The 13,585-nt window shown below is 39.8% G+C and overlaps 1 protein-coding gene across 7 annotated transcripts in view; it reads left to right on the plus strand.

Annotated features, from left to right (window-relative positions):
- Nucleotides 1–13,585, plus strand: part of SH3KBP1 (SH3 domain containing kinase binding protein 1) — a 212,791-nt gene that overhangs the window by 26,332 nt on the left and 172,874 nt on the right. The window contains exon 1 of one of the 7 annotated variants that reach the window (XM_071430428.1): nt 1,880–1,915. The exons of the other annotated variants lie outside the window; for them this stretch is intronic. Coding sequence (XP_071286529.1) covers nt 1,895–1,915 — 21 coding nt within the window. The 5' untranslated portion in view covers nt 1,880–1,894. Of the gene's footprint in view, nt 1–1,879; nt 1,916–13,585 lie in introns of those variants that run through there. 7 annotated transcript variants of the gene reach the window in all.

Consider the following 13,585-nt stretch of genomic DNA (forward strand, 5'->3'; position numbering starts at 1 on the left):
AGCTGGGGGAAGTGGCTGGCTGTGAGCTCAGCCAGCCCATAGCAGGGGGTGTGGGGGTGGACAGGGAGCCTCAGGGGTTTCTGGAGGGGTCAGCACACACCCTGATCCTTGCTCCTGTCCTTGGAAAGAAGGAGCAGCTCTGTGTGTGTCAGGCAGCAAAAGCCAGGAGCAAGACTGGGCCTCAATGAGATGAAAGGGCATGGTTGAGGACAATGAATAATCTGGGTTTTGCTTATCTCTGAAAATACACATTTTGAGCTAGGGGAAAGAAACTGTTTTGGGACTCGTTGTGTATTGGTAATATTTTTCTGATTAAACTCTGGTGAACTGTGGGACAAATGCAGACTTCCTCTACACTTTTTCCTGGTTGATATTTTAAATTTGCTGCTGATTTTAGGAGGTGTTGGATTTAGTGTTCTAAACAAATGCAGCCTATGAATGTCTGCTATGGGAATATAATAATCAAAAGATTTGTAAGTCGATACCATTAATACCTAATTTTAAGGCCTCTTTTTTCCAAAATTATTTCAAGCTGTGGCATCCTGTCACATAATTGAAATATAAATAGCTTTTTCTTAATAGAAAGTTCTAAAACAACAGTAAATGGTTTAGGTTTTTTTCTTCTCATGAAATACCACTCCCTGCTCTTTCCTTCCTGCCTTTTTTTTTTTTTATCAACATCCAGGGCTGTTTTCTAAACAAGTAAAAACCACATTGTGTTCAAGCTGAGGATGAAGAAGAATTTAAAATCAAAGCTGTTTTTCATAGCCAAGCATTTTCTCTCTAAACTAGGCAAGATGGAGTAGAAGATGCACACTTAAAGTAGAGTTAGTTTATGAATCTCTTGAGTGAAAACTTTCATTTTTCTTGTTTTCCTTGTGTAAATCTCCTAGATGGAGAAATATAGTCAAAACAGCAGTCCCATTAGAAAACTTGTTGCGCATAATCACTCTGCCCAGTAAGATTATAAGTAACTGTGAATTTCTCTTGATGATGGAAAATTTTTTAACAACTGAATGCAGTCAGTTCGTGCCCCATTGGCAAAGTGTGTGTCAACAAAGTAACAGAGAAGCTGGCAAAAAGGGATGCTACAGACAAGTAATAGACTTGAATGCTACTCCAAATTCCTATTTCTTATCAAAATTGGTTCTAAGAGTAGTTGAGACAGTTATTCAAAGGTTAAAACCTACAAATTAAATTCTTGAAGTACTTTGCATTCCACCTTCAAGAGGTAGGATTAATTTCTTATGGACAAGAGCTTTTTCTCCCTGTGATTTTATTTTCTTTTGAATAAATTCATGATGACGTTCCAAATAAACTGTTGGGGTTTGCAAAAATTGAATGTTTGGGCTGAAACGAAATAATGGAATTAACACTGTAAAGAGTACTGAATGGTTTCTGCCAACATTTCTGCACAGATTCTGGAAGTCAAGTTTGGAAGAAAAGAAGTAGAAATCAGAAATGAAAAAATTAGAGAAATGCAATATATTGGAATGTTTATGAAAAGACATTTATTTCAAGTGTTACTTAAGAAATAAATCCCCCGTATTTTTCAAGGGAATGTGAAATAAATTGTGAATATGCAAAAGACTCTTGGAGTTGCCTATAGTAAAAGCGTTTTTAAATTTCTTGGAATAGATGCAAATTATGAGACCATTGAAGAGGAGTTGTCTGAAGACAGATGTGAGACAGAAAGAGGAAAGGGGAGGTAGCAATGATATACGTGAAGTACATACGCAGTTATTTTTTTTCAAGGGACTTTCTCTACGAAGTTGTAGCAGAGGTGCTTCCTGTTCTTGAATCTACAAAACAACTGCTTTGAATTTTTTGTGTATTTATACATATAACGACGAAAAAGACGGATTCATACCCTTCTTAGGCTCTGAAATTCAATATGCAAAGCGTAACAGAAAAGGTATTTGAAATTTGTTTTCTGTTTCTTTTTTCATTGCCTAGTAGTCTGCGGCTACGGCCACTCGAAAGATTTTGAGGAAAAAGTTTGTTTAAATATGAGAAAAATCTTTGGTCTCTCTTCAAGATCTAACTTAGCTCTTCAACACTTGGAAGATGCCTACTTTTGCTAGAGATAATGGTGCTGAATGTATCATAAGAAATGTAGGAAATTGTATCTGGTTGTTGTCTTCTGTTTTCTTTCAGTTTTTCAGGCAGAGAAATAGAAGTAGGAATGGAGAATTATGTACTGTTCCTGGTGTCTGTTTTAATTCTCAGTTATGCAGCTGACAAAGAGGAGGTATCAGGTGTGATTGCAGTGTTGTTCATTTATATGATATAAAGTTGGCTTTCGATGTCTTTCTAGCTTGAAAACTTCAACTTGAGATGGATGCTCTGCAGTGTAAACTGTTTGTAAGTGTGGCGGCGTCTGAGACAGACTTTGCTGATGGCGGGTGGAGATGTAGAAAGCAGGAAACTGGTGCAGAGCCATTCTTGCTGGCTTGAATTTTCAAAGTCAATTCTGTGTGGGATTGAATAGCGTTACACTGGTAAACTGAATCTGCTGCATGTAGCAACCTGAAAGCTTCTCTGTACTCCAGAGGACTTGCCAATATTACTAGCAGAGTTGGAGAGGTAAATTTATCTCAAGCAGGAAGTGTAGTGTAGTTGTTTTTGGAATTCTGGTGTATATTGTGTTTTCGAATCAGTGAAACAGGGCAGGGATTTGTGTAACTGTACTGCTGCCTCGGGTCAGAAAAGCAATCTGGATTTCTTGTTATGCAAGCAGAATACAATCTTTAAATAGTGCACATTAGTTGTAGGATGTCAAAGATGTTCATGCTGAATCATGGTACAGATCCTTATCTGTTGCTTGTTATTTAATTTTCTTCTTTGTATTTGTTTGTTTTTATCACAACCAGCCAGAGGTTGTGGAGGGATTGTGAGTGATTTCTTGATGAGACCCTTGTGCTTGTTACACATCCCTACCTATCTCTGTTCATGCTTTCATAAAACTTTTCATAAAGCATAAAGAGGTAATGTGCACATGCAGGGGCCCTTTGCAGCTGAATTTTTGCTCCTGGGCAGGAAAAGAGAATATTTCCCATGTCTGAGAACACTTTGGTTCTGCTTGGTACCTGCCAGGGCAGAGAGCTGCCAACTCCTGCTGTCCTTCCCTGCTGCTTTCCTCAGCCCTTTGCAATCTCTGGCACTCTGGAACCTCCTGCCCTTGCTCTGGGGTTTGTAGGTTCTTAGGGCCACCACTGCCCTCCTCAGCAGCCTGAGTACTGTCACTTAAGTGATGTCTGGGTCAGCTTTGCCTCAGTCAAAGCCACTTGTCATGAGCTCAGTCCCCATACAGGCCACACACTTAAGAGTTGGACTTGATCCCTATGGGTCCCTTCCAACTCAGAATATTCCATGATTCTGGGGAAGTTGTGGCATTAGCAGAGGCACTGAGGTTATATGCAGACTGGGGAAATTATTTCTGTCAGTACCTAAAAAGATAACTTGCTTTATGGGTCAGTGAATTGTTATGCTGGGGTACTTTTGATTCTTTTGATTTGGTTTTTTGGTGTTCTTTTTTGTTTCTTCTTTTTACACACTTGGCAGGAATTTGCTCAATTAATAAGCTTTTTCTTTTGTTGTTTTTGGAAATCTTGCTAGAATACTGTCTACATATTCGTTTTCAGGAATTGTTTTAGATTGTGGGATCCTAACTGAATGAGAGTCTGGAGTACTAACTCCTAATTCCAAATTTTGGGTATGGCCATTAAACTTGCTATACTTATGATGAAATGCAAGGAAATATAATCAGGTGCAAATGTTGTCTCTGAGGTTTTGTTCCTGTCAACAGCAATCAAGATTTTATGAGAAGAAAAGTAACATCATAGACCGTAATTATTTATTATTGCTGCTGTTATTACTCTTACAATGGTGAAAGCAAAACTAGTAAAATAAAGTCTTTCCCCCTTTTCCAGCCCATCTCTTCACAAAGACACAGATTGACCAAGATTGTCTTGTGCCAGTCAATAACCTGTGACTTGGCTGTGTTCCCTGCTCTGAGGGAACTGAGCACAGAGCAATGGCAGCACTCGGGGCTGTCCTGGCTGCCCAAGGTGTGGTGACAAACGATGTCACACCTCAACCTGTTCATCTGCATTCAGAGGAGGTGAGGGAGCTCCAGGGAGGCAGCAGCCCTGGGTGTTTGGCCTGGAAGTGAACTGCAGCTCCCTGGCAGTGAGGGAGGGAGGCTCTGTCCCTTGCCCGTGGCTGGAGCTGGTGCTGTTCCCAGCCGGATGGACGCGTGCTCAGGGCAGGCAGCACCATGGAGCCCGTACGTTTACCAGGGGAGCAAGTGGGGGTTTGGCTGGCCTGTGGTGACCACTCTGTTGGATGTGGTTTGATGGCAGGCTTAGAAGGGAGGGGTTACTCAGGGGAGTGTGGGGGTGTGGAAAAGAGGAAAGATGGTGGTGGTTTGGGTCTGTCTGGGTGTTGTGTGGGAATTTTATGAAGTATGTGAAAGTACGAGTACGTGCAGCAGTCGTGTAGTGACGCACAGTAATGGGAAGCTTCAGTGTTGAGGTGTTTACTCAGTGACTAGTACATTATATTGCAAAAAGTAACCTTCTGAAAAGAAAGTGGCTTACTTGTAATTATATACTGATAGGACTGATAGAAATTCTGCCATGGATTCAGCTCCTCCAGTGGCAGGGGGAGTTGAGCTAAATGATCTTTGCGGTCCCTTCCATCCCCTAAGCATTCTGTGATTTTATGAGATCCCTGAATTTGAAAACAAAATTTATTGGTTTTCATTTTTTATGCAATGTAAATGCCGAGGTCTAAAACCATTCTTATTTAAATACACATTTTACTGCTTTACTAATGGAGTTAATGTAGATATTATCAATTAATATACAAAGGAGACTCAATTGTTTCCTTTCTTGCTCAGATTGTTTTTCATAGTCTTAAGAAAACGTCAGTACAGCATTTCAGTTTAAAAAATGCTGTTGTTTAACTTGTAAATCACAAAGACTCTAATTTGGGAAGCAAATACTATTTTTTCTTTCTTTCCTTCCTGAAACTCCAAGCCATGAGGAGAATCTGATCAGAGATTGAAACAAGAGCCCAACATGTCATCTAGAAGTCATCTTTTCAAATATATAATTTCTTTGGAGCTATAACATAATAATTCTTTAAGGTAGCTTCAATTTATTCAGAACTTAGTTATATATTATTATTTGAAATGTGTGTTATACAAAGAATTCAATGTGGTTTTGGCAATAGCCTCTTAAAGTAGTCATAAGGAATTATAGAATTGGCAGGATTAGATGGTTCACAGCATTTCTCCAACCTAGTCCTAAAAGCTTGTGAGGCAAAGAGAAGGTACAAAAAAAAGTATAAATTTATATTGTGTCTTCCCTGAAATCAGTTTTCTTTTCTTTTCCCCCCCCTCTGGCAACCTTACAAGCTCCGGATGTTTTTATTTTCTCTGTAGATTGTGTGTGGGTGGATATGTTAGTAATCCATGTATTTTGGTCTGATTCATTTTCACGCTTGGCCTGGCAATTGTTTTTCTGTTGGAGGAGGCTGCTGTGAGAAACTCTTCTCTGTAGCTAGAATCTGTAGAGGCCCTTAGCAGCATTTGCATACAAATGTCTTGCAAAGCATACTTCTACAGTTATGGATTTGAAGGTAGTACAGCTGTGTATCTGATTTTTCCTGACAGGACCAAAAACCTCATTAAAATTCTTAAAACACAAGCTCCTAGAAATTGAATTGCAGCTCAGTCTCACTGCTGTTTGGAGCTAACGTGAGAATACTTGTCAATACTTCTACATTCTTTGCAGTTTAATTACAAGAACACTCAGATGGATTCCTTCAAGTTTAGAAAATAAACTTTTGCAAAGTTTAAATGAGTATTCTGAAAGCCTGTGGAGTATCTACAGCATTTAATAGTCATAATGATGAAAGGTTGTGCTTCAGCCTTAGTCTGCCAAATAGTGCATTTACATAGAACAATACAGCCTGTATCCAGACTTCATCCACTGATTGTCTTTTAGTTTATATTACTTAAGAATTAACAGTAACAGTAAGAAAGAATGAAGATGAGAGCAACAGGGACCTGTGGGGAAAAAGAAGAAAGCTATCAGAGATAGCTTGTTGCTATAACTACTGCTGCCATGACTTAGTGATATTCTAGTTCTGTTATTTATTAACAGTACTAACTCTACACTGTTATTTATTAACAGTAAAGATGTGTGTGTATGTGGGATTTGTTTAGTGGTGTTGATTTTTAATTTATTTGGATTTTCATTGTTGTATTTAGGTTTTACTTTTATGTATGGAATTGCTGTTTTTTTCTGAAGTATCATGTGTAGACCATGTAACAGTTTTCATGTTTTTGTAAAGTGAATATTAACTGGAATGACAAACTACTTGCACTGTTTGCTATTGGAAGTAGTATTTGACTAATTAGGTATCTGTATTCTGTTCCTGTAAGTGCTGCAATTTCCTCCTAGAATCTTTTGGGAACTGTTTGGGAAGCTGATGGTGAAGACAGTCCTTAAAGGGTCTGCCATTTCCTGCTGCCACCTAATTATGTACTCTACTAGAATTTCACTGGCACTGTTAATGAAAAGTAAAATTATGATATGACACAGTATATTAGTTTAGGTTTATGAGCAGAACATGTTGTTCTCTTCAGAGCTGGAAAAAGCCAAGTGTGTATGAGCCTCTTAATCCTGATTTTTTGGCTTTGTTACAGCCAAATAAAATATATCATTGTTTATATATAGGCACTCTAGTTATTCAGTTACCATGGAAAAAGTCAAAGGTGCAGGTAAACGACCATCATGAAATAGGATGGTTATTTAATAGGGTTATTTACTCTGACTTCAGACTTCAGTGATGGATACTTAGTGCCGGTGGTTGTGAAGGGAGGTGGTGAGGGATGGAAGGAAAACAAGTAGAGCATACATTTTAAAAAATAACATTGCTACTTCCCACCCAGGGAGAAGGAACAAGGCAAACCTTTCATTTTTACAGAAGGTGGTAATGACTTTTGCTTTTATTGCATTTTTTTAAAATGGGAATATCGAGAGAAAAAAATGCATCCCAAGCCATTCAAGAAGGTGCAAGCTGCTGAGTTTATGTATCTGGTGCTTCATAAAACCTTAATTCATCCATTTCCCACTTGGTGAGGACTCACTGCACCTTTTGAAAGATTGAGTCAGTACTTGTTCTTCCAGAGAGCCTGCATTTACCTTCCCAGAAGCAATAGGCCAGTATTAGCTAAAGCCCTGATTAAAAACACCCTTCCAAAAGATACTGTCTCTAAAGCAGAAACTTCTTTCATAATTTTCATGACTGCTTCAGGATACAAGCTACTGCCATTATTTTGGCTGATTCCTTACAGCCAACTTAGCTAAGCCTTGGTTTCCATTTTAAACATGCTTTGGTGTGTTTAGGCTGCCTGATTTATCTGTCAGTATTCACCTATTAATCGATAACACAAACCAAAGGAAAATATCTTTTAATACTTTTGGCTGAAAATTATTCTCTTCCTACTTGGAGCCAAGAGCATTACATCATTCAGCTTTGCTTTTGCCAACTTGTTTATCAGCTTTTTGGTTGCTTGAAGGATCTTTTCATTTTTGTTCCCTCACCCCAAGTTTCCCAACCATGGTGCCCCAGGACGCTGCCAGCAGGTGAGCAGACTGCCTGTCCTAGTTCATGGTGCTGTCATGTTGTCTGCATGGCACTACAGAGACATGGCTCTTACACTGTCAACATCCATTGCTAAATCACTGGCCCAGTGAATGCCTAATAATTAGAAGTAGAAGAAAGTAAAATGCAAATCTTCATGTTTCCTTTATGCTTCCTCAATGTCCCATGGCTCAATTGTATTGTGCTATCAAAATGTAATCTGTTCCTCCTTTAAAAGTTCCTCTAAGTTGACCTGAGTTATTCTCCTTCCAGAATTGAATTAGAGAAATATGAATGGAAAATGCTTGTAATTCAGAGCTACCACATTATCTATCTTGAATAAAAATTAGCTGAAATTCACCCACCAAAAATCTACATGCACGTCTCACTGTATCTTTCAACAAATTTTTAAATTCTCCTGTTTTGTTTTAGATGAGTCTAATTCTAAAAATTAATTGAATAGTTGCTATATAATTTATGTCATGAAATAAACCACTTATAAGTAGAACTACCTGAAATGTAGTGATGCACAGATATAGAAGGCCATATGCTCAGGAATTTACTTTTGGTCCCACACAACCTGTGAATTTTGCGACCTTCAGTTGATTTGTAGTGCTATGTGGTGTTCTTGCTGTATTTACCTTTCTCTGACTCTGTTCTTTCACACTGAGAGAACATGAAGACCTGCAGTTGTGAACTTGAGTTGACAGGTTAGAGAACCACAGAATATTCCAAGTTGGAAGGGACCCACAAGGATCATGAAGTCCAACTCCTTAGTGAATGGCCCATATGGGGATTGAACCCACAACCTTGGCATTATTAGCTCTCACAAACAGATTGTCACAACTAGTGATAGTTAATTCAAAAGAAAAACTGGTTTATTGCTGATGTTTTGTAAAAGTACAGAATGCTGAAGTTAAAGTAAAATCCTGGAAGGAATTAGGATTTGAATTATTGCACTGTCAGATAAAACTGGATTTTTCCCTGCAGAAGAAAAAAATATGTACTTTGAAACATTTCAGTGGTTCACTGAAGTTGATAGAATGACAAGGAGGACACAACAGTGCTTGTGGGACTGAGCACTGCATTTCATGATTCCTAATTGCTCTGTGATTCTGCACAGAAAACTTTCTAATTTCTCTATTGTTAGCCCACATGTTTTTACTAGGTTGTTTGAACTTCTGCAGCCTGTCAATGTGAAAATTTTTTAGAGGCTAGTCAAACTGGTGGATGCCAGAGGAAAATGTTGAGTAAGAGGAGGGAGAAGAATGACTCATTAAACTGTAAAATGAAAGCTCTTTCTCAATCTGTAATCCCTTTCCAGGTGTTTTCAGAAGTCCCTATATCTATCTATCTATATATATAGATAGATAGATAGATAGATAGATATATGTCCATTCAGTAGGCATGCATGATGTATATGTGTTGTATGCAGAAATAAACACTGGGTCTAAAACCACAACATACAAGTTAAAGCATAGGAATTTTTTTTTCAGGAGAGTTTTATTATACAAAATAAAGAAAGAAAATTTATCCCCTGGTATTCATGAATTCAACCTTTTTTACTCCACTAAGCAATTGTATCAGGATGGGGTTTTTTTTCTATATGAGGTTTTTTTCTATATGAGAGTTTGCACAAGGAAATACCATGTGTTGCTTGCCCTTCTGAACCCCGGTGATGCTTGCAGTGACACTGCAATATTCATCCCATTTCTTTTTACTGGGATTTTTACCATTGCATTGTTTCCTTAGTGAACATTCAGATATTTAGAAAAGGGTAGTTTTTGTTTGGTCTCTTTAAGGTGAGTATACTGTACTCCCAGTACGTTTTCTTTCAGGCTCACGTGTTTCCATTAGAAGCTGTGCTTCTCTTCCCACTTTCCCACCCCACAGCTTCTGTGTGGGTTTCATTTTCTCATGAAGCTGAAACTGGGCATACAAGTTCCAGGGCTGAAGAACTCCTCCAGGGCTTCCTTGCTCATGCCTGGAGTTATTTGTATTGTGTTGGTAACCTGCCTCTCCAATCTCTGTACTGTGCCCTTCTGCTGTCAAATTGCAGCTCCATGACACTGAGCACTGTAAATAATGAGAGAAAATATTAATTACAGCTGTGTTAGAGAAGTATTTCTTTGAAGACTGTTGGATTAGTGGAGGCTTTCTTGGTCATGCTTTTGAGCCTGTCTGTACTGAAATGAGATTCTCGAGTCCTACCATTGAAGAATGTATCTGGAAGGACAGACAGGGAGATGGGATTTGAGTTTTGACAACCAGCAGCACCAGCATTTGCTAATGAGTGCAAACAGATGTGTTTGTTTTCTACTGATGCTTTCAGACATTCATAAAGTGAAAACAGGATTTACAGGGAGAGGCTAAATTACTATCTCTTACTAGATTGCGTTGTTGGAAAAATTTACTTGGCTCCCCTCATCAGATCTGGCAACAAGCAATGAAATGAAAGATAAATACTGGCTACAGGCAATTGTTTTTAGTTAAAGCCAATTAATATTAGCTGGTTAGACTGCTTGAGAGAAAAGGGAAGTTTGCATCCCTGGAGCATGATGCTGAGTAGCAGGAGGAGAGGTAAACTTAAAATGGCATTTTTGATACTGTGTTGCCATTACAGTGACACTATCATTTGATTGAATTTCATCTCTGAGTAGTAAGATTTTGCATTCCTGCTGCTGTCAGGGGAATGCATGTAAGCAGGACTTGTGAAAAGATGTCACATGTAATGATTCAGTGACAATACAGAGTGATTAACTACAAGTGCTTTTATAAGTGTGCAAAAAAATACACCAACATAATTGTCTGGCAAGGATCCTTTGGTAGCACTAACAGAGGCCTTGATTTTTTTGGTGTTAACAGTGGCCACTTGAAATATTATTTTTGCTTTTTTTCTGAATGGGAGTGCCTTTCAATGAGGAGCAAAAAGCATGAGATAATACAAAAACCAAATTGTTCTTTGTGAACGTTATGGATGAACAACCTCACTTGTGATAGGAACTTGCACCTCCTGCTCTGGTGCTCTTTCCTGGTTATAAGGGTGTTAGTGTGAAGTATTGCCAGGGAGCTCCTGCCATGCAGCAACTCTAGAGCCAAGAGTTGCTGCTCCAGGGCCATCTAGTCAAACCCTGCACAGCAAGAAAACAGGCTGTACCAGTGAGAGCTCAATCAGCTAAACCAGTGCAGTCAGTGGCGGGGGCTTCTGCTGGTTCAATTGCTAATCACCCCCAGTCTTCCTGCTTCAGCTATGCTGCAGAAGTTTGCAAATAGGTACCATTTTAGGAAATTCCACTTTGGTTGTTTAACACATATAGCACATTGTTGCACTGTAGTGTTTTCCTTTTTTTTTTCCCCCCTTCTTTTGTATCTTTGTCCTCCTCTCTAAGGAATTTTCAACTATGCCTTAGTTATATGTACCTGCTCTTGGATACAGTCATTACCACCTGCCTCTCTTGGAAGAAAGAAGTTTAAGGTTTGAATTCTGTGACTGGAAGAGAGTAGTTAATATTCAGATTTTATTCTCATGTGAAAAGGTTAGAATGAAGTCATGGAAGCTGTGCAAGGTACTTGGACAGCATTTAATATCCAAATAAGTGCTGCTTTTTCATAAAACCATTAACTTCTGGTTTTGTGTTCCACTGTTAGCAGATGAGACAACTGGAAAGGAGTGATTGAACAGTTTCTCTAGCATTTTTTAAAGTGAAAAGGATACCTACAGGGTATCAGGAAAAGCTTCTTTAAGATGAACACATAGTAAGCTAACTTCACTGTACAGATCATTACAGGAAATACAGCTAAGGCACCAAATTACATTGTTTGAAATGTTAATGAAGCATTTTTGTGCACTGCAGAAACCATAGCTATGCTAGCACAAAACCAAAGTTGTTTTCGGTGGTTGTTGCTTTGCAAACTCCTCTCTGCTGGGTGCTCAAAACCTTGTGTGCAGAGAGAAAAGCTGTACAGCTTGTACTGTGTTAGATTGCTTCCATGCAAGTGGTAACAATGGTGTGACTAACCAAAGCTTGAAGAAGCACAAGTTTGATCAAGAATAAATAGGAAAAACCATTGAAAAATGGGCACAGGACAAACCATGTAAATTCAGGCATCTCAAAAAAAGCAGTGGTCTAATAGCTCCCCACAGGAAAGTTGGATGCTTTATTTATATAATATATGGTCATTTTTTAAAATTGTAGCTGCCAGGTTGTATATATGTTCTAAAAATTACATTTTAGTCTCAAAGGTGGTGTTCCAGTTAATCATGGCTGTGTAACAACAAGTGTTAGAATTGCTTGAATAGTTATGTCTTACATGGCTTCATTGCTTATCCTTGAGCTTGGATGAATGCTTGGTCTGCTTTATGATTGACTTCAAAAGTACAGATAGCTTTATTTGCAGTATTTTGGGTTTGGGAAACCTATTTTATTGTCTGAAATGTCATTCAGTAACTCTAGGTCATATCTGCTTCCACAGTATAAAGCATTGTAAAGCATTCTCTATCATCCTGCAACCCAGCCTGATACCTGAAAAACAAGTGTTATTTTCATTCATACATCATAAAGAGAGTGTAGACAGATCTGCTATAATGCCTCATCCAGAAGAAAATCTCAGAGGAGACTAAATTGAGACAGAAAATTGATTTTCTCACAAAGAACCTTGGGCAAGGCTCCTGGGGAATAGCAGAAAGCAAGGAGGAAAAGAAGGAAAAGAAGAAGAATTTGGGGAACTCAGGCTTCATCTTTACTTCCTAGAGGCCATTTCCAAACACATGAAAGACAAGAAGTTGGGAGTAGTCAGTGTTGATTTATGAAAGGGAAGTCATGTCTGAGCAATCTGTTAAGTCTTCTACCATGAGATCACTGACTTGGTGGAGTGAACGTTGTTTATGTTGACTTCAGCAAAGCTTTTGTCACTGTCTCCCATAAGTTGACCAACTGAGGAGGTGCAGTAGAGGTGAGTGGGAAGAAGTGTCTGAAATGCCAGAGGCAAAGGGCAGCAGGAGCTCCAGCTGCAGGCTGGTCCCTGGCAGTGGTGCCTCAGGGGTGGGAGATGGGGCTGCTGCTGCTCAGTGTGTGCAGTGATGAGCAGGAGGACAGAGAGGAGCAGAGAGGAGTCTGAGCAAGCTGCAGGTGCTGCAAAAGCAGCAAGTGTTTGACTCCCCAGAGGGTGGTGCTGCCATGTGTAGAGGCTCCAAGAGGCTGGAGAAAGGGGCTGAGAGGATGCTCATGAGCAGAGGGAAATGCCAAGTGCTGCAGCTGGAGAGGAATAAGCCCAGGCAGAAGTACAGGCTGTGCCTGGGGGTCTGGGGAGCAGCTTTGTGGAGAAGGGCCCAGGGATGCTGGTGGATGTGAAGCAGAGCAGGAGGCAGCAGCGTGTGCTTGTGCAGGGGCAGCTGCTGGCTCCCTGGGCTGCTTTAGGCAGAGTGCTGGGAGCAGGAGGATCCTTCTGCCCTTCTCCTTCCTGGTGAGGCACCTTTGGAGTTGTGTGTCCAGGTCTGGGCTCTCAGGTCCAAGGGAGAGATGGAGAGAGCAGAGTGAGTCCTGTGCAGGGCCGTGAAGGTGGTTGAGGGACTGGAGCCTGTGACATGTGGGGAAGGTCTGAAAGAGATGGGACTGTTCAGTCTGGAGAAGGCTCAGGCTGATGTTTTTAAGTGTCTGAGTACGTGATGTGTTGGAGTACAGAAAGTGGAGCCAGATTCCTCCTGGCAGTAGACAGTAGAAGGAGGAGAGACAGTGGGTATGAATTGAAATACAGGAAAATCTTTTAAACATAAGAGAAAATGTTTGAGCTTGGCCAACCACTGGAATAGGTTGTCCAAGTATATTGTGGAGCCTTCATCCTTGAATGTACTTAACAGCCAGCTGAACACTGCCTTGGGTATCCTGCTCTCACTGACCCTGCTCTAAGCCAGTGGGTTGGACCAAGC

Source organism: Agelaius tricolor, unplaced genomic scaffold, assembly GCF_023055355.1.
Source record: "Agelaius tricolor isolate 1412-34295 unplaced genomic scaffold, bAgeTri1.0.p SCAF_7, whole genome shotgun sequence".
NCBI lineage: Eukaryota > Metazoa > Chordata > Aves > Passeriformes > Icteridae > Agelaius > Agelaius tricolor.